General features: G+C 41.5%; 1 protein-coding gene across 1 annotated transcript in view; it reads left to right on the top strand.

Moving 5' to 3' along the window:
- Window positions 1–27,584, top strand: part of LOC118385715 (relaxin receptor 2-like) — a 297,386-nt gene that overhangs the window by 98,774 nt on the left and 171,028 nt on the right. The window contains exons 8-9 of the mRNA XM_052520430.1: window positions 12,333–12,404; window positions 23,359–23,433. Of these exons, the coding sequence (XP_052376390.1) occupies window positions 12,333–12,404; window positions 23,359–23,433 (147 nt within the window). The remainder of the gene's footprint in view (window positions 1–12,332; window positions 12,405–23,358; window positions 23,434–27,584) is intronic.

Raw genomic sequence — 27,584 nt, 5'->3', positions numbered from 1 at the left:
CAACAATAAGTACGCAGAAAAATTCTAATAAAATAAATTTCAATGCTTTTCTAATTTTTTTACAGGAGAATTTTGAATTACTTTCTGAATTGAGTGGAAGTTACTGTAAATGGAATTGACCGGTACATTTGGGATATAACCACACCTGGGATTTGAACTCACAACCTCGTAGACAGTAACTTGTTTCCTCCAGGTCTGTAGCCATGACAGAGATCAGCCACAGATATTTGTTGTTGTTGCAAGAATACATTTCTCAACTTTGCTTAAAGTTACCCGGAATCAAGTCAATAATTGTGCAATTATCTGACAACACTAAAAAGTAACATTGCTTCAGAGACACTCGACACAGATTCAATCAGATCAAGCGTGTTCCAACTTGTAAACTAAGCTTCATGGGATTTCTGTTAATGCTGCTCTGTGCAGCAAATTGCAATTTCCACTTCCTGATATAATGCCTGGAGAGGCTGTAACTCAGTTCCACTTCTGGCACCGCCAAAGCAAACACTATGCAGGCGTCAGCTAGCATGGACCTGATTGATACAGCCCAATGTGTGCATAAATGCTCTCGGGATTTAAACTTGCAACATTTTGGTTTGGGGTGCATTAATGTCTCGGCAGAGCCACCAAGAACACACACTCTAATATATATGAGTACAGTTACGCAACACTGTTGTTCCCTGGTGTACAAAAAAGGTCACATGTCCACACACAGTATCTCCAAAGGTACAAATGGGAATTCACATGGTACTCGGGTAGATGTGTTGAACATCTAGTATAATGCTAAATCTTTCAACCCAAATAAATTAAAATCAAATCAAATGTTATTTGTCACATACACATGGTTAGCAGATGTTAATGCGAGTGTAGCGAAATGCTTGTGCTTCTAGTTCCGACAATGCAGGGATAACCAACAAGTAATCTAACTAACAATTCCAAAACTACTGTCTTATACACAGTGTAAGGGGATAAGGAACATGTACATAAGGATATATGAATGAGTGATGGTGCAGAGCAGCATACAGTAGATGGTATCGAGTACAGTATATACAGTACAATACATATGAGATGAGTATGTAGACAAAGTAAACAAAGTGGCATAGTTAAAGTGGCTAGTGATACATGTATTACATAAGGATGCAGTCGATGATGTAGAGTACAGTATATACGTATGCATATGAGATGAATAATGTAGGGTAAGTAACATTATTTACATTTACATTTACATTTAAGTCATTTAGCAGACGCTCTTATCCAGAGCGACTTACAAATTGGTGCATACACCTTATGACATCCAGTGGAACAGCCACTTTACAATAGTGCATCTAAATCTTTTAGGGGGGTGAGAAGGATTACTTACCCTATCCTAGGTATTCCTTGAAGAGGTGGGGTTTCAGGTGTCTCCGGAAGGTGGTGATTGACTCCGCTGTCCTGGCGTCGTGAGGGAGTTTGTTCCACCATTGGGGGGCCAGAGCAGCGAACAGTTTTGACTGGGCTGAGCGGGAACTGTACTTCCTCAGTGGTAGGGAGGCGAGCAGGCCATTATATAAGGTAGCATTGTTTAAAGTGGCTAGTGATATATTTACATCATTTCCATCAATTCCCATTATTAAAGTGGCTGGAGTTGGGTCAGTGTCAATGACAGTGTGTTGGCAGCAGCCACTCAATGTTAGTGGTGGCTGTTTAACAGTCTGATGGCCTTGAGATAGAAGCTGTTTTTCAGTCTCTCGGTCCCAGCTTTGATGCACCTGTACTGACCTCGCCTTCTGGATGACAGCGGGCTGAACAGGCAGTGGTTCGGGTGGTTGATGTTCTTGATGATCTTTATGGCCTTCCTGTAACATCGGGTGGTGAAGGTGTCCTGGAGGGCAGGTAGTTTGCCCCCGGTGATGTGTTGTGCAGACCTCACTACCCTCTGGAGAGCCTTACGGTTGAGGGCGGAGCAGTTGCCATATCAGGCGGTGATACAGCCCGCCAGGATGCTCTCGATTGTGCATCTGTAGAAGTTTGTGAGTGCTTTTGGTGACAAGCCGAATTTCTTCAGCCTCCTGAGGTTGAAGAGGCGCTGCTGCGCCTTCTTCACGACGCTGTCAGTGTGAGTGGACCAATTCAGTTTGTCTGTGATGTGTATGCCGAGGAACTTAAAACTTGCTACCCTCTCCACTACTGTTCCATCGATGTGGATAGGGGGGTGTTCCCTCTGCTGTTTCCTGAAGTCCACAATCATCTCCTTAGTTTTGTTGATGCTGAGTGTGAGGTTATTTTCCTGACAACACACTCCGAGGGCCCTCACCTCCTCCCTGTAGGCCGTCTCGTCGTTGTTGGTAATCAAGCCTACCACTGTTGTGTCATCCGCAAACTTGATGATTGAGTTGGAGGCGTGCGTGGCCACGCAGTCGTGGGTGAACAGGGAGTACAGGAGAGGGCTCAGAACGCACCCTTGTGGGGCCCCCGTGTTGAGGATCAGCGGGGAGGAGATGTTGTTGCCTACCCTCACCACCTGGGGGCGGCCCGTCAGGAAGTCCAGTACCCAGTTGCACAGGGCGGGGTCGAGACCCAGGGTCTCGAGCTTGATGACGAGCTTGGAGGGTACTATGGTGTTGAATGCCGAGCTGTAGTCGATGAACAGCATTCTCACATAGGTATTCCTCTTGTCCAGGTGGGTTAGGGCAGTGTGCAGTGTGGTTGAGATTGCATCGTCTGTGGACCTATTTGGGCGGTAAGCAAATTGGAGTGGGTCTAGGGTGTCAGGTAGGGTGGAGGTGATATGGTCCTTGACTAGTCTCTCAAAGCACTTCATGATGACGGAAGTGAGTGCTACGGGCGGTAGTCGTTTAGATCAGTTACCTTAGCTTTCTTGGGAACAGGAACAATGGTGGCCCTCTTGAAGCATGTGGGAACAGCAGACTGGTATAGGGATTGATTGAATATGTCCGTAAACACACCGGCCAGCTGGTCTGCGCATGCTCTGAGGGCGCGGCTGGGGATGCCGTCTGGGCCTGCAGCCTTGCGAGGGTTAACACGTTTAAATGTCTTACTCACCTCGGCTGCAGTGAAGGAGAGACCGCATGTTTTCGTTGCAGGCCGTGTCAGTGGCACTGTATTGTCCTCAAAGCGGGCAAAAAGTTATTTAGTCTGCCTGGGAGCAAGACATCCTGGTCCGTGACTGGGCTGTGTTTCTTCTTGTAGTCCGTGATTGACTGTAGACCCTGCCACATGCCTCTTGTGTCTGAGCCATTGAATTGAGATTCCACTTTGTCTCTGTACTGGCGCTTAGCTTGTTTAATAGCCTTGCGGAGGGAATAGCTGCACTGTTTGTATTCGGTCATGTTGCCAGACACCTTGCCATGATTAAAAGCAGTGGTTCGCGCTTTCAGTTTCACGCGAATGCTGCCATCAATCCACGGTTTCTGGTTAGGGAATGTTTTTATCGTTGCTATGGGAACGACATCTTCGACGCACGTTCTAATGAACTCGCACACCGAATCAGCGTATTCGTCAATATTTTTATCTGACGCAATACGAAACATGTCCCAGTCCACGTGATGGAAGCAGTCTTGGAGTGTGGAGTCAGCTTGGTCTGACCAGCGTTGGACAGACCTCAGCGTGGGAGCCTCTTGTTTGAGTTTCTGACTGTAGGCAGGGATCAACAAAATGGAGTCGTGGTCAGCTTTTCCGAAAGGGGGCGGGGCAGGGCCTTATATGCGTCGCGGAAGTTAGAGTAACAATGATCCAAGGTTTTACCACCCCTGGTTGCGCAATCGATATGCTGATAAAATTTAGGGAGTCTTGTTTTCAGATTAGCTTTGTTAAAATCCCCAGCTACAATGAATGCAGCCTCCGGATAAATGGTTTCCAGTTTGCAAAGAGTTAAATAAAGTTTGTTCAGAGCCATCGATGTGTCTGCTTGGGGGATATATACGGCTGTGATTATAATCGAAGAGAATTCTCTTGGAAGATAATGCGGTCTACATTTGATTGTGAGGAATTCTAAATCAGGTGAACAGAAGGATTTGAGTTCCTGTATGTTTCCTTCATCACACCATGTCTCGTTAGTCATGAGGCATACGCCCCCGCCACTCTTCTTACCAGAAAGATGTTTGTTTCTGTCGGCGCGATGCGTGGAGAAACCCGTTGGCTGCAATGTATTAAATATAAAGCTGCATTTGTAGCCTTGTGGGAATTCACATGGTACTAGGGTAGATGTGTTGAACATCTAGTATAATGCTAAATCTTTCTACCCAATGTATTAAATATAAAGCTGCATTTGTAGCCTTGTGGGAATTCACATGGTACTCGGGTAGATGTGTTGAACATCTAGTATAATGCTAAATCTTTCTACCCAATGTATTAAATATAAAGCTGCATTTGTAGCCTTGTGGGAATTCACATGGTACTCGGGTAGATGTGTTGAACATCTAGTGTAATGCTAAATCTTTCTACCCAATGTATTAAATATAAAGCTGCATTTGTAGCCTTGTGGGAATTCACATGGTACTAGGGTAGATGTGTTGAACATCTAGTGTAATGCTAAATCTTTCTACCCAATGTATTAAATATAAAGCTGCATTTGTAGCCTTGTGGGAATTCACATGGTACTCGGGTAGATGTGTTGAACATCTAGTGTAATGCTAAATCTTTCTACCCAATGTATTAAATATAAAGCTGCATTTGTAGCCTTGTGGGAATTTACCAGTCGTAAATACCAGTTGGATGCATATTCACGTGCTTTTGAAATCGTTGGGAAATGACAATTGTCTAATGGCCATCAAGCTGTATCAACCAGACACTAAAAGTACAACTATCATGCTTGTAAACAAATTATATAGTCAAAGAACCATATTAATAGATTGCTTTTTATAAATCATGTTTTGTTTTTCACATTTAACTGACGTAAATGCTGTTATCGAGGTCATTGCCTTAGTAGGTGTGGGAGAAGTCAGAGCGGTGGTCCTGTAGCAGGTGGTCCTGTAGCTCAGTTGGTAGAGCAGTTGGTAGAGCATGGCGCTTGTAACGCCAGGGTAGTGGGTTCGATCCCCGGGACCACCCATACGTAGAATGTATGCACACATGACTGTAAGTCGCTTTGGATAAAAGCGTCTGCTAAATGGCATATATTATTATTATTATATATTAGCTCAGGGACGAGAGACGCGTTTCACACTAGTTATTACCAATTGGAGGGCCGTTCCAGATTCTTTTTTCCAGTCGTGTGTGGTAAAATCCCACTTATGTGGTAAAATCCCACTTATGTGGTAAAATCCCACTTATGTGGTAAAATCCCACTTATGTGGTAAAATCCCACTTACGGACACAGCATTAGGTACAATCATTAGGTACTGCGTTTTGAAATGTAGGTGGGAGCAATGCTCATTAGCATTTATTCCATTGTTTTTGCCCGTTTTGCATGTTATTTTGGCCTTAGTCACATTTAATTTTGAAAACAATGTAAAAACATGTTTTTTTTACTGAGTTACTAAAGCCGCATACAAACGTTTGCTTTCTTGAGTAAGGCAGCTCCAAAATGCAGATGTATCAGCCGAGCTCAGTGCTTTCTGTGGTGGTGGGGCAGCCAGAGGAAAATACGGAGTGTAGGGGTTGGTAATGTTCTCTAGTCGCCCCGTGATTGGCTCAGTGTTCTGTTACTCATGGGGACACTACCTCACCGCAAAGTCTAAGGGTTAGAGCTCGAAAATTCAAGCCCCTTGGGTGCTGCTATAGAGTTACATTAGAAGTGCCCGTCCAAGAAGCCCCTCTACAGACCCTGTTTCGTTCCCAGGCTGTGTCCAACCCAGCTGTGATCTGGAGTCCCATAGGGTGGGGCACAATTGGCCCAGCGTCATCCGGGTTTGGCCGGTTTAGGCCGTCATTGTAAATAATAATTTGATCTTAACTGACTTGCCTAGTATAAAAAAAAGTAGTGGTAAGATGTTGGGACTCTGCTGTTGGGACAGCTTTATGTAGGGCGTAACCGTTTGTGGGCACCGTTCTTCATCATTATAGTGCAATTAATGTCACGCCTTTGTCATAGTGTTTTGTGTTTTCGTTATATATTTGGTCAGGCCAGGGTGTGACATGGGTTTAATATGTTGTGTTTCGTATTGGGGTTTTGTAGGCATTGGGATTGCGGCTGAGTAGGGGTGTAGCTTAGGTTGGCTGCCTGAGGCGGTTCTCAATCAGAGTCAGGTGATTCTCGTTGTCTCTGATTGGGAACCATATTTAGGTAGCCTGGGTTTCACTGTGTATTTCGTGGGTGATTGTTCCTGTCTCTGTGTTAGTGTTCACCAGACAGGCTGTATTAGGTTTTCACGTTTCGTTTTGTTGTTTTGTATATTTATTAAGTTATTTCATGTATCGCTCTTCTACATTAAAGACATCAGTAACCACCACGCTGCATTTCGGTCCGACTCTCTTTCGACAATCGAACGCCGTTACAGAATCACCCACCACACACGGACCGAGTGGCGCGGTTACAGGCAGCGACAGCAGGAGCAGCGAAGGGAGGACGTTATGGACAGCAGAAGTATGGAGTATACGACGTGGGATGAAATAGACAGGTGGGCGGTCGACCCAGAGAGAGTGCCCGCCTGGGATTCGATGGAGCAGTGCGAAGAGGGCTATAGGAGAATGGAGTCGAAGAGAAAGACACGGCAGCGCAGAAAGAAACCCGAAAGTCAGCCCCAAAAATGTATTGGGGGAGGGCTCAGGGAGAGAGTGGCAGAGTCAGGAGTCAGACCTGAGCCAACTCTCCCTGTTAATCGTGAGGAGCAGCGATCAAAGGACTTCTGGACTTGGGAGGAGATATTAGACGGAAAAGGACCCTGGGCTCAGTCTGGAGAATATCGCCGTCCCAAGGAAGAACTGGAGGCGGAAAAAGCGGAGAGGCGCTGGTATGAGGAGGCAGCACGGCGACGCGGATAGAAGCCTGAGAGTCAGCCCCAAATATGTATTGGGGGGGGGCTTACAGGGAGTATGGCTATGCCAGGGAGGAGACCTGCGCAAACTCCCTGTGCTTACCGGGGGGCTAGAGAGACCGGGCAGGCACCGTGTTATGCTATGGAGCGCACGGTGTTTCCAGTGCGGGTGCATAGCCCGGTGCGGTTCATACCAGCCCTTCGTATTGGCCGGGCTAGAGTGGGCATCGAGCCAGGTAAGGTTGGGCAGGCTCGGTGCTCAAGAGCTCCAGTGCGCCTGCACGGTCCGGTCTATCCAGAGCCACCTCCACACACCAGTCCTCCGGTAGCAGCTCCCCGCACCAGCCTTCCTGTGGGTGTCCTCGATCCAGTATCACCAGTTCCAGCACCACGCACCAGGCCTTCAGTGCGCCTCGCCTGTTCAGCAAAGCCAGAGCCTTCCTTCCCTCCTGCGCTGTCGGAGTCTCCCGCCTGTTCAGCGCTTCTAGAGCCTTCCTCCTCTACAGCGCTGCCGGAGCCTCCTGCCTGTTCGGAGCAGCCTGAGCTGCCAGTCTGCATGGAGCAGCCAGAGCTGTCAGTCTGCATGAAGCAGCCAGAGCTGTCAGTCTGCAAGGAGCTGCCAGTCTGCAAGGAGATGCCAGTCTGCAAGGAGCTGTCAGTCTGCAAGGAGCTGTCAGCCTGCATGGAGCAGCCAGAGCTGTCAATCTGCAAGGAGCTGCCAGTCTGCAAGGAGCAGCCAGAGCTGCCAGTCTGCATAGAGCAGCTAGTTCCGCCAGTCAGCCATGATCTTCTAGATCTGCCAGTCAACCAGATTCTTCCAGATCTGCCAGTCAACCAGTCTCTTCCAGATCTGCCAGTCAACCAGAATCTTCCAGATCCGCCAGCCAGGATCTACCGGAGCCTACTACCTGCCTGAGCTTCATCTCAGTACTGGGCTTCCTCTCAGTACTGGGCTTCCTCTCAGTACTGGGCTTCCCCTCAGTACTGGGCTTCCCCTCAGTCCCGGGCTTCTCCTCAGTCCCGAGCTTCTCCTCAGTCCCGAGCTTCCCCTCAGTCCCGAGCTGCCCCTCAGTCACGAACGGCCCCTCAGTTCAGTGGGGTTCTGGGTGAGGACTATTAGGCCATGGTCGGCGGCGAGGGTGGATTATCCCAGGACGCGAAGGGGAGGAACTATGACATTAATGGAGTGGGGTCCACGTCCCGAACCGGAGCCGCCACCATGGACAGACGCTCACCCGGACCCTCCCTATGGTTTTGAGGTGCGTCCGGGAGTCCGCACCTTAGGGGGGGGGGGTTCTGTCACGCCTTGGTCATAGTGTTTTGTGTTTTCATTATATATTTGGTCAGGCCAGGGTGTGACATGGGTTTAATATGTTGTGTTTCGTATTGGGGTTTTGTAGGCATTGGGATTGCGGCTGAGTAGGGGTGTAGCTTAGGTTGGCTGCCTGAGGCGGTTCTCAATCAGAGTCAGGTGATTCTCGTTGTCTCTGATTGGGAACCATATTTAGGTAGCCGGGGTTTCACTGTGTATTTCGTGGGTGATTGTTCCTGTCTCTGTGTTAGTGTTCACCAGACAGGCTGTATAGGTTTTCTCGTTTCGTTTTGTTGTTTTGTATATTTATTAAGTCATTTCATGTATCGCTCTTCTACATTAAAGACATGAGTAACCACCATGCTGCATTTCGGTCCGACTCTCTTTCGACAAACGAACGCCGTTACAATTAATGTATTGTTTAGTGTTGTGTTGTGTAGTGGCTTTGCTGGCATGCATCTAAAACAATTATTTTGTAGATTTCCCCACCAAGATTTAGTAGTAGTTTCCAGTTAAGAAACTTCTGTCACAATGACTTCTTCACAGTGCAGCTTATTACTGATATAAAGTGGTTTGCGAAAGTATTCACCCCCCTTGGCATTTTTCCTATTTTGTTGCCTTACAACCTGGAATTAAAATTGATTTTTTGGGGGGAGGGGGGCTTGTATCATTTGATTTACACGACATGCCTACCCCTTTGAAGATGCAAATATTTTTTTTTGTGATACAAACAAAAAATAAGATCAAAAAACAGAACTTGAGTGTGCATAACTATTCATCCCCCCAAAGTCAATCATTTGTAGAGCCACCTTTTGCAGCAATTACAGCTGCAAGTCTCTTGGGCTATGTTTCCATAAGCTTGGCGCATCTAGCCACTGGGATTTTTGCCCATTCTTCAAGGCAAAACTGCTCCAGCTCCTTCAAGTTGGATGGGTTCTGCTGGTGTACAGCAATCTTTAAGTCATACTACAGATTCTCAATTGGATTGAAGTCTGGGCCTTGACTAGGCTAGGCCATTCCAAGACATTTAGATGTTTCCCCTTAAACCACTCGAGTGTTGCTTTAGCAGTAGCTTAGGGTAGGGTCAATGACCCTAGCAGTAGCTTAGGGTAGGGTCAATGACCCTAGCAGTAGCTTAGGGTAGGGTCAATGACCCTAGCAGTAGCTTAGGGTCATTGTCCTGCTGGAAGGTGAACATCTGTCCCAGTCTCAAATCTTTTGAAGACTGAAACAGATTTCCCTCAAGAATTTCCCTGTATTTAGCGCCATCCATTGTTCCTTCAATTCTGACTAGTTTCCCAGTCCCTGCCGATGAAGAACATCCCATCACTGTGAGAGGGCTTGTGCCAGACATAGCATTTTCCTTGATGGCCAAAAAGCTCAATTTTAGTCTCAAACAGAGTACCTTCTTCCATATGTTTGGGGAGTCTCCCACATGCCTTTTGGTGAACAACAAACGTTTGCTTATTTTTTTCTGGCCAGTCTTCCGTAAAGCCCAGCTCTGTGGAGTGTACGGCTTAAAGTGGTCCTATGGACAGATACTCCAATCTCCGCTGTGGAGCTTTGCTGCTCCTTCAGGGTTATCTTTGCTCTCTTTGTTGCCTCTCTGATTAATGCCCTTCTTGTCTGGTCTGTGAGTTTTGGTGGGGGGCCCTCTCTTGGCAGGTTTGTTGTAGTGCCATATTCTTTCAATTTTTAAATAATGGATTTGATGGTTCTCTGTGGGACGTTCAACGTTTCGGATATTTTTTTTATAACCCAAATCTGATCTGTACTTCTTCACAACTTTGTCCCTGACCTGTTTGGAGAGCTCCTTGGTCTTCATAGTGCCGCTTGCTTAGTGATGTTGCAGACTCTGGGGCCTTTCATCAGGTGTATATATACTGACATCATGTGACAGATCATGTGACACTTAGATTGCACACAGGTGGACTTAATTGAACTAATTATGTGACTTCTGAAGGTAATTGGTTGCATCAGATCCTATTTAGGATCTTCATAGCAAAGGGGGTGAATACATGTTATTTTTTTCATTTCACTACACCAATTTGGACTATTTTGTGTTTATCCATTACATGAAATTCAAATAAAAGTCTATTTAAATTACAGATTGTAATGCAACAAAATAGGAGAAACACCAAGGGGGATGAATACTTTTACAAGGCACTGTATTCTCTTACACCGTTTACAGAACATACAGTGTCAAAGGAGGTGCTCTACTTTCATCTGCATAACCATCAAACACGTAAACTGCTACAACACTTCCACTGACGGTTGGCACAAATACACATATATTTACGCACGCCCCCCACATATGCTAATGACGCCACCAGTACATTGCCCCCACCTTTTTTTTTAAATTGTACATTTATAGAAATAACACCTTCAAGTTGTTGTATTTACACTGAACCAAAATATAAGTGTAAGGTGTTGGTTCCATGTTTCATATTCTGAAATAAAAGACCCCATACATTTTCCATATGCACAAAAAGTTTATTTCTCTCAAATTTTGTGCACAAATGTGTTTACATCCCTGTTAGTGAGCATTTGTCCTTTGCCGAGATAATCCATCCACCTGACAGGTGTGGCATAACAAGAAGATGATTAAACAGCATGATCCTTACACAGGTGCACCTTGTGCTGGGAACAATGAAAGGCCACTCTAAAATGTGCAGTTTGCTCTCAGAATACAATGCCACAGATGTGTCAAGTTTTGAGGTAGCGGGCAATTGGCATGCTTAATGCAGGAATGGCTACCAGAGCTGTTGCCAGAGAATTTAATGTTCATTTCTCTACCATAAGCCACCTCCAATGTCACTTGAGAGAACTTGGCAATACGTCCAATACGTCACAACTGCAGACCACGTGACGTTGTGTGGGTGAGCGGTTTGCTGATATCAACGTTGTGAACAGGGTGCCCCATGATGGCAGTGGGGTTATGTTATGGGCAGGCATAAGCTACGGACAATCAACACAGTTGCATTTTATCGATGGCAATTTGAATACACAGAGATACCCTGACCAAATCCCGAGGCCCATTGTTATGCCATTCATCCACCGCCATCACCTCATGTTTTAGCATGATAATGCACGGACGGCCCCATGTCGCAAGGATCTGTACACCATTCCTGAAAGCTGAAAATGTCTCAGTTCTTCCATGGCCTGCATACTCACAGACCTGTCACCAATTGCGCATGTTTGGGATGCTCTGGATCGACGTGTACGACAGCGTGTTCCAGGTCCCGCCAACATCCAGCAACTTTTCACAGCCATTAAAGAGGAGTGAGACCAACATTCCACAGGCCACAACAGTATGATCAACTCTATGCGAAGGATACGTCCCTTCCTCTTTTTTAAGGTATCTGTGCTCTGTGGCTCAATCGACCAGATTCATTGTTTTTCTTCATTGTTTTTCATAGTTTTCTTAATTGAGCACATTGAAAGCTTCTTTGGATATGCTCATATTAATAGTTTGTGGTCATTATTTGGCTGAAAGCACAATCAGATATGCCATTAAGCTACGTATTGTATTTAACGTAAAGCAAATCTGTTGTATTGTGTAATTTCTCTGTAGGGTTAGACTGTGTTGAATAAATGTATGACATCTGTTGGCACTTTGGATGTATTTTACTTTATATGGTCTTTGGTTCTCTCTCTCCATAACTACTGTAAGGTCTTTGGTTCTCTCTCTCTCCATAACTACCGTAAGGTCTTTGGTTCTCTCTCTCTCCATAATTGTACCGTACGGTCTTTGGTTCTCTCTCTTTCCATAACTGTACCGTAAGGTCTTTGGTTCTCTCTCTCTCCATAATTGTACCGTACGGTCTTTGGTTCTCTCTCTTTCCATAACTGTACCGTAAGGTCTTTGGTTCTCTCTCTCTCCATAACTACCGTAAGGTCTTTGGTTCTCTCTCTCTCCATAACTGTACCGTAAGGTCTTTGGTTCTCTCTCTCTCCATAACTACCGTAAGGTCTTTGGTTGTCTCTCTCTCCATAACTACCGTAAGGTCTTTGGTTCTCTCTCTCTCTCCATAACTTTCCTGTAAGGTCTTTGGTTCTCTCTCTCTCCATAACTACTGTAAGGTCTTTGGTTCTCTCTCTCTCACCAGGGTGTTGGATCACAACCCCCTGAACAGTGTTTCCCAAGACACCTTCACCGGCCTCACCTCCCTCATGTTCCTGTGAGTAGCACACACACACACACACACTCAAACACACGTAAAGATGCACGTGCATACACACACAAACACACATTGTGTTGGACGAAGGAAATTTAATATAATTAATTTACGTGTCATTCATTTTCTTTGTCATAACACATTGTTTTTCTTCCCTCCTTAACAAGATATCACAGTCTGACTTCATGTTCCGACGTTCTTTGATAAACATGTAAAAATGTAGGCATACAGAAACAACTCTATGGCTACGTTAGGCTTTCATTCAGACTGGGTTAAGGTCTGGCACAGGGTTAAAACAGACACAATTCTACGGTTAAGTGAAGGATTAAAGTTTGGGATAGAGGTAAAACTTTAGACCTTCATTCCGATTGGGTTTACTAAAACTTTTATGGGCAGATGGTGGAGCTCCGGCTCCGAAGACTGCGTGTTCAATCCCAGTACGGGGCACTCATTTAAGTATTTGTGCCTTGTATCTGGAGTGGTCTCTCGGTCCCTCCCTCTGCCACTCCTTCACACTGTCTTTACGTTGTCTTTACTTGTTTATTGATTGTTCACATCTCATTTTACATTAAAAAAATAAAAAATCATTCTGCATTCAAACATAAAATATCTTCTGAGTATGAATAATAAACTGATAGTAAGTCTAGGATGTGATGCATTTCAGAATGGTAGGTTAATTTTGTGGGCCATTGGCTCCAAACACAATATAACTAAATTCAACTCCGTCTTCTCCTGTGTCTCATTGAAAATATGATAGTGGTTTCCTTCTCTTTTTCCTTTTGTCCTCTCCTTACTCCTCTCCTTACTTCTTTCCTTACTCATCTCCTTATTCCTCTCCTTACACCTCTCCCTTTACTCCTCTCCTTACTCCTCTCCTTATTCCTCTCCTTACTCCTCTCCTTACTCCTCTCCTTACACCTCTCCCTTTACTCCTCTCCTTACTCCTCTCCTTTCTACTCTCTTTTCTCCTCTCCTTACTCCTCTCCTTACACCTCTCCTTACTCCTCTCCTTACTCCTCTCCTTACTCCTCTCCTTTACTTCTCTCCTTACTCCTCTCCTTTACTCCTCTCCTTACTCCTCTCCTTTACTTCTCTCCTTACTCCTCTCCTTTTCTCCTCTCCTTACTCCTCTCCTTTACTCCTCTCCTTTTCTCCTCTCCTTACTCCTCTCCTTACTCCTCTCCTTTACTTCTCTCCTTACTCCTCTCCTTACTCCTCTCCTTTTCTCCTCTCCTTACTCCTCTCCTTTTCTCCTCTCCTTACTCCTCTCCTTTACTTCTCTCATTACTCCTCTCCTTACTCCTCTCCTTACTCCTCTCCTTTACTTCTCTCCTTACTCCTCTCCTTTTCTCCTCTCCTACTCCTTTCCTTACTCCTCTTCTTACTCCTCTCCTTACTCCTCTCCTTTACTTCTCTCCTTACTCCTCTCCCTTTCTCCTCTCCTTACTCCTCTCCTTTACTCCTCTCCTTACTCCTCTCCTTTTCTCCTCTCCTTACTCCTCTCCTTTTCTCCTCTCCTTACTCCTCTCCTTTACTCCTCTCCTTACTCCTCTCCTTTTCTCCTCTCCTTACTCCTCTCCTTTACTTCTCTCCTTACTCCTCTCCTTACTCCTCTCCTTTTCTCCTCTCCTTACTCCTCTCCTTTTCTCCTCTCCTTACTCCTCTCCTTTTCTCCTCTCCTTACTCCTCTCCTTTACTTCTCTCCTTACTCCCTCTCCTTTTCTCCTCTCCTTACTCCTCTCCTTACTCCTCTCCTTACTCCTCTCCTTTTCTCCTTTCCTTACTCTTCTCCTTTTCTCCTCTACTTACTCCTCTCCTTACTCCTATCCTTTTTTCTACTCTCTCCTTTTCTCCTCTCCTTACTCCTCTCCTTTTATCCTCTCCTTACTCCTCTCCCTTTCCCCTCTCCTTACTCCTCTCCTTTACTCCTCTCCTTACTCCCTCTCCTTTTCTCCTCTCCTTACTCCTCTCCTTTTCTCCTCTCCTTACTCCTCTCCTTTTCTCCTCTCCTTACTCCTCTCCCTCCCCCCTCTCCTTACTCCTCTCCTTACACCTCTCCCTTTCCCCTCTCCTTTACTACTCTCCTTTTCTCTTCTCCTTTTCTCCACTCCTTTTCTCCATTCCTAATTCCTCTCCTTACTCCTTTTCCTTACTCCTCTTCTTACTCCTCTCCTTACTCCTCTCCTTTCCCCTCTCCTTACTCCTTTTCTTTTCTCTTCTCCATTTCTCCATTCCTTATTCCTCTCCTACTCCTTTCCTTACTCCTCTTCTTACTCCTCTCCTTTTCTCATCTCCTTTTGTCCTTTCCTTACTCCTCTCCTTACTCCTCTCCTTTCCCCTCTCCTTACTCCTTTTCTTTTCTCTTCTCCATATCTCCACTCCTTTTCTCCACTCCTTGTATTCATTATTCCTCTCGTTACTCCTTTCCTTACTCCTATCCTTACTCCTCTCCTTACTCCTTTCCTTACTCCTATCCTTACTCCTCTCCTTACTCCTATCCTTTCTCCTCTCCTTACTCCTTTCCTTACTCCTATCCTTACTCCTCTCCTTACTCCTATCCCTACTCTTCTCCTTACTCCTCTCCATACTCCTCTCCTTTTCCCCTCTCCTAACAAAAATAAACTCCGTCTCCTTCCCCTCTCCTTACTCCTTTCCTTTTCTCTTCTCCTTATCTCCACTCCTTATCTCCACTCCTTATCTCCACTCCTTTTCTCCACTCCTTTTCTCCATTCCTTATTCCTCTCCTTACTCCTCTCCTTTCTCCTCTACTTACTCCTCTCCTCATTCTCCTCATCATTATGTTCTCCTCACCTGTATCTTTCTCTTACGTTGTTGTAGAACTATGTTCAACACAACTCTGTCTTTCTCACTCACTCTCGTTATTTGCTCACTCGCTCTCGTTCTCTGTCTTGCTGACTCGTTCTCCCTATCCCTTTCAAGTTTTTTAAAAATGTATTTATTTATTCATTTATTTTCACCTTTATTTAACCAGGTAGGCCAGTTGAGAACAATTTCTCATTTACAACTGCGACCTGGCCAAGATAAAGCAGTGTGACCAAAAACAACACCACAGAGTTACACATAAGAAAACTTACCGTCAATAATACAAAAGAAAATACAAATTGAAAGATCTATCTACAGTGTGTGCAAATGTAGAAGAGTAGGGAGGTCAGGCAATAAATTGGCCATAGAGGCTAAAATAATTACAATTTAGCATTATTACTGGAGTGATTTATGTGCAGATGATGATGTGCTAGTAGAGACACTGGGGGTGCAAAAGAGCAAGAGGGTAAATAATCATATGGGGATGAGGTAGTTGGGTGTGCTATTTACAGATTGGCTGTGGGTACAGTGATCGGTAAGCTGCTCTGACAACTGATGCTTAAAGTTAGAGAGGGAGATATAAGACTCCAGCGTCAGAGATGTATTTTTTATATATATATATATATTTATGTATTTATTATATTCATATATTTGTCACGTGCACAGGATACAACAGGTGTTAAAACAGTTCAGTGGAATTCTTACCTTGAGAGTTTTTTTCCAAACAATACTGTAATGATAATAAAATAGATAATAATAATAATAAAGATAATAATATTACTATAGATAATAATATTATAGATAATAATATTAATATAGATAATAATATTAATATAGATAATAATATTAATATAGATAATAATATTATAGATAATAATATTAATATAGATAATAATAGTTTAGATAATAATAATACAAATGTAGATCATAATAATAATAATATAAATCATAATAATAATAATATAGATCATAATAATATAGATCATAATAATATAGATAATAATAATAATAATAATAATAATAATAATAATAATAATAATAATATAGATCATAATAATACAGAGATGGCCGCCTCGCTTTGCGTTCCTAGGAAACTATGCAGTTTTTTGTTTTTTTACGTGTTATTTCTTACATTAGTACCCCAGGTCATCTTAGGTTTCATTACATACAGTCGAGAAGAACTACTGAATATAAGATCAGCGTCAACTCACCATCAGTACGACCAAGAATATGTTTTTCGCGACGCGGATCCTGTGTTCTGCCTTTCAAACAGGACAGCAGAATGGATCCCATGCTGCGACCCCAAAAAACGACTCCGAAAAAGAGGGAAACGAGGCGGTCTCCTGGTCAGACTCCGGAGACGGGCACACCGTGCACCACTCCCTAGCATTCTTCTTGCCAATGTCCAGTCTCTTGACAACAAGGTTGATGAAATCCGAGCAAGAGTAGCATTCCAGAGGGACATCAGAGACTGTAACGTTCTTTGCTTCATGGAAACATGGCTCACTGGAGAGACGCTATCCGATGCGGTGCAGCCAACGGGTTTCTCCACGCATCGCGCCGACAGAAACAGACATCTTTCTGGTAAGAAGAGGGGCGGGGGCGTATGCCTTATGGCTAACGAGACATGGTGTGATGTCAGAAACATACAGGAACTCAAATCCTTCTGTTCACCTGATTTAGAATTCCTCACAATCAAATGTAGACCGCATTACCTACCAAGAGAATTCTCTTCGATTATAATCACAGCCGTATATATCCCCCCCCAAGCAGACACATCGATAGCTCTGAACGAACTTTATTTAACTCTTTGCAAACTGGAAACCATTTATCCGGAGGCTGCATTCATTGTTGCTGGGGATTTTAACAAGGCTAATCTGAAAACAAGACTCCCTAAATTTTATCAGCATATCGATTGCGCAACCAGGGGTGGAAAAAACTTGGATCATTGTTACTCAAACTTCCGCGACGCATATAAGGCCCTGCCCCGCCCCCCTTTTGGAAAAGCTGCCCACGACTCCATTTTGTTGATCCCTGCCTACAGACAGAAACTGAAACAAGAGGCTCCCACGCTGAGGTCTGTCCAACGCTGGTCCGACCAAGCTGACTCCACACTCCAAGACTGCTTCCATCACGTGGACTGGGATATGTTTCGTATTGCGTCAGTTAACAATATTGACGAATACGCTGATTCGGTGTGCGAGTTCATTAGAACATGCGTTGAAGAGGTCGTTCCCATAGCAACGATTAAAACATTCCCTAACCAGAAACCGTGGATTGATGGCAGCATTCGCGTGAAACTGAAAGCGCGAACCACTGCTTTTAATCAGGGCAAGGTGTCTGGTAACATGACCGAATACAAACAGTGCAGCTATTCCCTCCGCAAGGCTATCAAACAAGCTAAGCGTCAGTACAGAGACAAAGTAGAATCTCAATTCAACGGCTCAGACACAAGAGACATGTGGCAGGGTCTACAGTCAATCACGGACTACAGGAAGAAATCCAGCCCGTCACGGACCAGGATCTCTTGCTCCCAGGCAGACTAAATAACTTTTTTGCCCGCTTGGAGGACAATACAGTGCCACTGACACGGCCTGCAACGGAAACGTGCGGTCTCTCCTTCACTGCAGCCGAGGTGAGTAAGACATTTAAACGTGTTAACCCTCGCAAGGCTGCAGGCCCAGACGGCATCCCCAGCCGCGCCCTCAGAGCATGCGCAGACCAGCTGGCCGGTGTGTTTACGGACATATTCAATCAATCCCTATACCAGTCTGCTGTTCCCACATGCTTCAAGAGGGCCACCATTGTTCCTGTTCCCAAGAAAGCTAAGGTAACTGAGCTAAACGACTACCGCCCCGTAGCACTCACTTCCGTCATCATGAAGTGCTTTGAGAGACTAGTCAAGGACCATATCACCTCCATCCTACCTGACACCCTAGACCCACTCCAATTTGCTTACCGCCCAAATAGGTCCACAGACGATGCAATCTCAACCACACTGCACACTGCCCTAACCCATCTGGACAAGAGGAATACCTATGTGAGAATGCTGTTCATCGACTACAGCTCGGCATTCAACACCATAGTACCCTCCAAGCTCGTCATCAAGCTCAAGACCCTGGGTCTCGACCCCGCCCTTTGCAACTGGGTACTGGACTTCCTGACGGGCCGCCCGCAGGTGGTGAGGGTAGGCAACAACATCTCCTCACCGCTGATCCTCAACACTGGGGCCCCACAAGGGTGCGTTCTGAGCCCTCTCCTGTACTCCCTGTTCACCCACGACTGCGTGGCCACGCACGCCTCCAACTCAATCATCAAGTTTGCGGACGACACAACAGTGGTAGGCTTGATTACCAACAACGACGAGACGGCCTACAGGGAGGAGGTGAGGGCCCTCGGAGTGTGGTGTCAGGAAAATAACCTCACACTCAACGTCAACAAAACTAAGGAGATGATTGTGGACTTCAGGAAACAGTAGAGGGAACACCTCCCTATCCACATCGATGGAACAGTAGTGGAGAGGGTAGCAAGTTTTAAGTTCCTCGGCATACACATCACAGACAAACTGAATTGGTCCACTCACACAGACAGCATCGTGAAGAAGGCGCAGCAGCGCCTCTTCAACCTCAGGAGGCTGAAGAAATCCGGCTTGTCACCAAAAGCACTCACAAACTTCTACAGATGCACAATCGAGAGCATCCTGGCGGGCTGTATCACCGCCTGGTACGGCAACTGCTCCGCCCTCAACCGTAAGGCTCTCCAGAGGGTAGTGAGGTCTGCACAACGCATCACCGGGGGCAAACTACCTGCCCTCCAGGACACCTACACCACCCGATGTTACAGGAAGGCCATAAAGATCATCAAGGACAACAACCACCCGAGCCACTGCCTGTTCACCCCGCTATCATCCAGCAGCTTCTATCTCAAGGCCATCAGACTGTTAAACAGCCACCACTAACATTGAGTGGCTGCTGCCAACACACTGACACTGACTCAACTCCAGCCACTTTAATAATGGGAATTGATGGGAATGATGTAAATATATCACTAGCCACTTTAAACAATGCTACCTTATATAATGTTACTTACCCTACATTATTCATCTCATATGCATACGTATATACTGTACTCTATATCATCGACTGCATCCTTATGTAATACATGTATCACTAGCCACTTTAACTATGCCACTTTGTTTACATACCCATCTCATATGTATATACTGTACTCGACACCATCTACTGTATCTTGCCTATGCTGCTCTGTACCATCACTCATTCATATATCCTTATGTACATATTCTTTATCCCCTTACACTGTGTATAAGACAGTAGTTTTGGAATTGTTAGTTAGATTACTTGTTGGTTATTACTGCATTGTCGGAACTAGAAGCACAAGCATTTCGCTACACTCGCATTAACATCTGCTAACCATGTGTATGTGACAAATAAAATTCGATTTGATTTGATTTGATAATATAGATAATAATAATAATATAGATCATAATAATATAGTTAGTAATCATAATAATATAGATCATAATAATATAGATAATAATGATAATAATAGATCATAATAATAATAATATAGATCATAATAATATAGACAATAATGATAATAATAATATAGATAATAATAATATAGACAATAATGATAATAATAATAATATAGATCATAATAATAATATAGATCATAATAATAATAATAATAATATAGATCATAATAATATAGATCATAATAATTTAGATAATAATAATGTAGATCATAATAATAATAATATAGATCATAATAATAATAATATAGACAATAATAATAGTATAGATTATAGATTATAATAATAATATAGATAATAATATTGATCATAATAATAATAATAATAATATTGACAATAATAATAATAGCATAGATCACCTTAATAATATATATAAACTAATAATATCGATCATAATAATAATATAGATCATAATAATAATATTGATCATAATAATAATATAGATCATAATAATAATAATATAGATCATAATAATAATAATATAGATCATAATAATAATAATAATATAGATCATAATAATATAGACAATAATGATAATAATAATATAGATCATAATAATATAGATCATAATAATAATAATATAGATCATAATAATAATAATATAGATCATAAAAATAACAATATAGATCATAATAATAATATAGATCATAATAATATAGACAATAATGATAATAATAATATAGATCATAATAATAATAATAATATAGATCATAATAATATAGACAATAATGATAATAATAATATAGATCATAACAATAATAATATAGATCATAATAATAATAATATAGATCATAATAATAATATAGATGATAATTATAATAATAATATACAGTGCTTGCGAAAGTATTCGGCCCCCTTGAACTTTGCGACCTTTTGCCACATTTCAGGCTTCAACATAAAGATATAAAACTGTATTTTTTTTGTGAAGAATCAACAACAAGTGGGACACAATCATGAAGTGGAAAGACATTTATTGGATATTTCAAACTTTTTAACAAATCAAAAACTGAAAAATTGGGCGTGCAAAATTATTCAGCCCCTTTACTTTCAGTGCAGCAAACTCTCTCCAGAAGTTCAGTGAGGATCTCTGAATGATCCAATGTTGACCTAAATGACTAATGATGATAAATACAATCCACCTGTGTGTAATCAAGTCTCCGTATAAATGCACCTGCACTGTGATAGTCTCAGAGGTCCGTTAAAATACTTTCGCAAGGCACTGTAGATCATAATAATATAGATAATAATGATAATAAGAATATAGATCATCATAATAATAATATAGATCATAATAATAATAATAATATAGATCATAATAATAATAATATAGATCATAATAATAATAATAATATAGATCATAATAATATAGATCATAATAATAATAATATAGATCATAATAATATAGATCATAATAATAATAATAATAATAATATAGATAATAATGATAATAATTTAGATCATAATAATAATAATATAGATCATAATAATATAGACAATAATGATAATAATATAGATAATAATGATAATAATAATATAGATCATAATAATATAGACCATAATAATTTAGATAATAATAATGTAGATCATAATACTAATAATAATAATCATTTAGATCATAATAATAATATTGATCATAATAATAATATTGATCATAATAATAATATTGATCATAATAATAATAGTTTAGATCATAATAATGCTAGTATAGATAATACTAATAATAGTATAGATTATAATAAAATAGATAACAATATAGATAATAATATTAATAATATAGGTCATAATAATAACATAGATCATAATAATAATAGTATAGATCATAATAATAATAGTTTAGATCATAATAATGCTAGTATAGATAATAATAATAATAGTATAGATTATAATAAAATAGATAACAGTATAGATAATAATAATAAAAATATAGATCATAATAATATAGATAATAGTAATAGTATAGATCATAATAATAATATAGATCATAATAATAATATTGATCATAATAATAATATAGATAATAATATTAATAATATAGGTCATAATAATAATATAGATCATAATAATGCTAGTATAGATAATAATAATAATAGTATAGATTATAATAAACTAGATAACAGTATAGATAATAATAATAAAAATATAGATCATAATAATATAGATAATAGTAATAGTATAGATCATAATAATAATATAGATCATAATAATAATGTAAATCATGATAATAATTGTATAGATAATAATAATATTAATATAGATCATAATAATAGTATAGATAATAATAATAATAATAGTAATATAGATAATAATAATATAGATGATAATATGTATCATAATACAATAGATCATAATAATAGTATAGATAATAATAATAATAATAATAATATAGATAGTAATCATATAGATAATAATATTTATCATACTAAAATAGATCATAATAATAATAGATCATAATTTTTTTTTTTTTACAATAATAGTGTAGATAAATAATAATTATAATAATAATACAAATAATAATATAGATAATAATAATATAGATATTAACACTACCTTTCCAAAGTTTGTGGTCCTTGTTTTTGAAAGAAAAGCAAAGCAAAAAAAATCTCCATTAAAATAACATCAAATTGATCAGAAATACAGTGTAGACATTGTTAATGTTGTAAATGACTATTGTAGCTGGAAACGGCAGATTTTTTATGGAATATCTACGTAGGCGTACAGAGGCCCATTATCAGCAACCATCACTCCTGTGTTCCAATGGCACATTGAGTAAGCTAATCCAAGTTTATTCTTTTAAAAGGCTAATTGATCATTAGAAAACCCCTTTGCAATTATGTTAGCACAGCTGAAAACTGTTGTCCTGATTAAAGAAGCAATAAAACCGGCTATAGACTAGTTGAGTATCTGGAGCATCAGCATTTTTTGGGGTTCGATTACAGGCTCAAAATGGCTAGAAACAAAAACCGTTCTTCTGAAACTCGTCAATCTTTTCTTGTTCTGAGAATTGATTGCGCAAACTGGCTCTAACCAGATTAGAAAGAGGAGTGGGAGGCCCCGGTGCACAACTGCGCAAAAGGACATGTACATTAGAGTGTCTAGTTTTAGAAACAGATGCCTCACAAGTCCTCAACTGGCAGTTTCATTAAATAGTACGCACAAAACACCAGTCTCAACGTCAAAAGTGAAGAGGCGACTCCAAAATACTGGCCTTCCAGGCAGAGTTGCAAAGAAAAAGCCATACCTCAAACGGGCCGATATAAAGATTAAGATGGGCCAAAGAACACAGACAGTGTGCGTTGGGACTGTGTGTGCGTTGGGACTGTGTGTGACTGTGTGTGTGTGTGTGTGTGTGTGTGTGTGTGTGTGTGTGTGTGTGTGTGTGTGTGTGTGTGTGTGTGTGTGTGTGTGTGTGTGTGTGTGTGTGTGTGTGTGTGTGTGTGTGTGTGTGTGTGTGTGTGTGTGTGTGTGTGTGTGTGTGTGTGTGTGTGTGTGTGTGCCAGTCCCTCCATCTGTGTGTGAATGTTAATCTGTCCGTGTGTGTGTGTGTCTGTGTTCTCTAAACAACAGTGTGTGATTTCTCCCCAGCTCCATGGTTAATACATCTCTGGTGCAGCTCCCCCAGCCCAGCCTCTGTCACCACACACCTAACCTCAGCTGGGTGTGAGTATACATTTATCTATAATCCCAACCCTCTGTCTAGACATATATCTATCATCCCATCTGTCAAGACATATATCTATCATCCCATCTGTCTAGACATCAATCTATCATCCCATCTGTCTAGACATATATCTATCATCCCATCCTCTCTGTCTAGACATCTATCATCATCCCATCCTATCTGCCTAGGTATCTATCTATCATCCCATCTCTCTAGACATATATCTATCATCCCATCTGTCTAGACATATATCTATCATCCCATCTGTCTAGACATCTATCATCATCCCATCCTATCTGTCTAGACATCTATCTATCATCCCATTCCATCTGTCTAGACATCTATCTATCATCGCATCTGTCTAGACATCTATCTATCATCCCATCCTATCGATCTAGACATCTATCTATCATCCCATCTGTCTAGACATCTATCTATCATCCTATCTGTCTAGACATCTATCTATCATCCCATCTGTCTAGACATCTATCTATCATCCCATCTGTCTAGGCATCTATCTATCATCCCATCTGTCTAGACATCTATCTATCATCCCATCTGTCTAGACATATATCTATCATCCCACCCTATCTGTCTAGACATCTATCTATCATCCCATCTGTCTAGACATCTATCTATCATCCCATCTGTCTAGACATCTATCTATCATCCCATCTGTCTAGACATCTATCTATCATCCCATCTGTCTAGACATCTATCTATCATCCCATCTGTCTAGACATCTATCTATCATCCCATCTGTCTAGACATCTATCTATCATCCCATCTGTCTAGACATCTATCTATCATCCCATCTGTCTAGACATCTATCTATCATCCCATCTGTCTAGACATCTATCTATCATCCCATCTGTCTAGACATCTATCTATCATCCCATCTGTCTAGACATATATATATCATCCCATCCTCTCTGTCTAGACATCTATCTATCATCCCATCTATCTATCATCCCATCTGTCTAGACATCTATCTATCATCCCATCTGTCTAGACATCTATCTATAATCCCATCTGTCTAGACATCTATCTATCATCCCATCTGTCTAGACATATATCTATCATCCCATCTGTCTAGACATCTATCTATAATCCCATCTGTCTAGACATATATCATCCCATCCTATCGATCTAGACATCTATCTATCATCCCATTCCATCTGTCTAGACATCTATCTATCATCACATCTGTCTAGACATCTATCTATCATCCCATCCTATCGATCTAGACATCTATCTATCATCCCATCTGTCTAGACATCTATCTATCATCCCATCTGTCTAGACATCTATCTATCATCCCATCTGTCTAGACATCTATCTATCATCCTATCTGTCTAGACATCTATCTATCATCCCATCTGTCTAGACATCTATCATCCCATCTGTCTAGACATATATCTATCATCCCATCTGTCTAGACATATATCTATAATCCCATCTGTCTAGACATATATCTATCATCCTATCTGTCTAGACATATATCTATCATCCCATCTGTCTAGACATCTATCATCCCATCCTATCGATCTAGACATCTATCTATCATCCCATCTGTCTAGACATCTATCTATCATCCCATCTGTCTAGACATCTATCTATCATCCTATCGATCTAGACATCTATCTATCATCCCATCTGTCTAGACATATATCTATCATCCTATCTGTCTAGACATATATCTATCATCCCATCTGTCTAGACATCTATCATCCCATCCTATCGATCTAGACATCTATCTATCATCCCATCTGTCTAGACATCTATCTATCATCCCATCTGTCTAGACATCTATCTATCATCCCATCTGTCTAGACATCTATCTATCATCCCATCTGTCTAGACATCTATCTATCATCCCATCTGTCTAGACATATATCTATCATCCCATCTGTCTAGACATCTATCTATAATCCCATCTGTCTAGACATCTATCTATCATCCCATCTGTCTAGACATCTATCTATAATCCCATCTGTCTAGACATCTATCTATCATCCCATCTGTCTAGACATCTATCTATCATCCCATCTGTCTAGACATCTATCTATCATCCCATCTGTCTAGACATCTATCTATCATCCCATCTGTTTTAATGTTATCTGCTGGTGACTGCAGCTGTGCTGCTGGCAACAATTTAATGGCATTTTTTTTGCCAACGTTTGCTGACACCGGTCATATTCATATTCAACGGGTGCTGAGCATTTCTAAATTTGTCAGTTATTCTGCGCTCTGGCACACTCAGACGAGAGTGCTCTGAAATTGGAGTAGATAGCCAGAGCGAATTTACCAGCTACGTCTATCGACAGTTGTTGCAGTGACATCATAAACATTCTATTGAAATAGTTACTTGCGTAATGTAGTATTTTGTTTAGACATGTAGATAGCTAGTTAAACAATGAAACATAATCCCAACTCATAAAGTGTACAACCCTGCATGAATCTGCAGGAAACAAACCAACCAGGTTCAATATTAGCTGGGCTAAATATAGTCTATTACTAGCAATGCAAATGGCTCTGAGATACGGAAAATGTCACTACATAGATCATAGACAAAGCTAGCTAACAGTACACTTTAATTTGAAATGAAAACGACTTTCTGACAAAAGTAGAAGCGTGTAATATCTCAAAATGTAGCTAGCTGGACTCTCTTACTCGTATACATGGATGGACCCTTCTCCCCCTCTGTCACATTGTAAGGGAGTGCGTAACTGGCGGCAGGGAAGTCAGGCGCAGGAGAGCAAAACTGGGTAATCAACGGAGCAGTTTTATTCATAAAACCACCGGAAACCAGAACAATAAACAAATGGATACAAAACCTGTCGTGCACCAGAGAAAACATGCACATGCACGTACAATAAACAATTTCGCACAAAGACATGGGGGGAACAGAGGGTTAAATACACAACATGTAATGAGGGTATTGTCACGGCTGGCTGAACGACTGGACCAAGGTGCAGCATGGTAAGCGTACATTTGAACTTTATTTAAAAACAGTTAACTTCCCAGACAGGGAAGACCGAAGGGTTCTCAATCAGAGACAAATAGACGCCGATAAAACGGGTTCTCAATCAGAGACAACGATAGACAGCTGTCCCTGAAGAACAAAAAACCAACCGAATGTCAAGCTTTGGGCCCTGAACAACTACAAAATAGAGTTAACTTCCCACAAGACAGGTAGAGAATTAAAAGGGGGAAATGCCCACCCCAGGGCCTAACCAAAATAGAGAATTAAAAGCCTCTCTATGGCCAGGACATAGAATGCCCACCCCAGTTCTCAAAATCAGAGACAACGATAGACAGCTGTCCCTGATTGAGAACCATACCAGGCCAAGACATAGAAATACAAAACATAGAAAAAAGGACATAGAATGCCCACCCCAGTCACACTCTGGCCTAACCAAAATAGAGAATTAAAAGCCTCTCTATGGCCAGGACATAGAATGCCCACCCCAGTCACACTCTGGCCTAACCAAAATAGAGAATTAAAAGCCTCTCTATGGCAAGGGCGTGACAGGTATTGAGACCAGGTGTGTGGGAAGACAAGACAAAACAGAAGGAAAATGAAAAGTGGATCAATGATGGCTAGAAGACCGGCGCCGCCGAGCGCCGCCCAGACAAGGAGAGGAACTGACTTCGGTGGAAGTTGTGACACAAATATGCCATGGTTGTTGAATATGTAATCCAGAGCCTTCTGTGTGTTCGCTTTTCAACTCCGTCTGCATATTTGCAGTCAAACACCAGAATTTTCTGCATCTCCTTAGCTATCATACTCTAATTCCACTGATTTCAAAACTCGGTCCGCCAGAAATGGGAGAGCAACTCTTATGCAGTTCTACTACGTGATATCTTTCAGGAAAGTTGCGTTATAAAGGATTACCATCACATACTGAGCAGCTCATGTTATAGACAGAAGCGACCTACATGGTAGACCAATCCAAACTCATCTCTCGGCATGTCCAGCCCATTCATTATCTCAGCAAATCATGGCTAGCGGGAAGGTTCCTGTCTTTTTCTGTGGCTAAACCAACTAGGCTCGTAATTTAACAATTTTATTTGTATTTACAGATGACATACAAGTTTGTTATGAAGGCATATGAAAGTTAAAATGTTCCAGAAGGAATTTCTGCCC

The sequence above is a fragment of the Oncorhynchus keta genome, chromosome 6, assembly GCF_023373465.1.
Source record: "Oncorhynchus keta strain PuntledgeMale-10-30-2019 chromosome 6, Oket_V2, whole genome shotgun sequence".
Classification (NCBI taxonomy): domain Eukaryota; kingdom Metazoa; phylum Chordata; class Actinopteri; order Salmoniformes; family Salmonidae; genus Oncorhynchus; species Oncorhynchus keta.
Note: the sequence above shows the minus strand (reverse complement) of the source record. Positions and strands in the feature narration are given on the sequence as shown.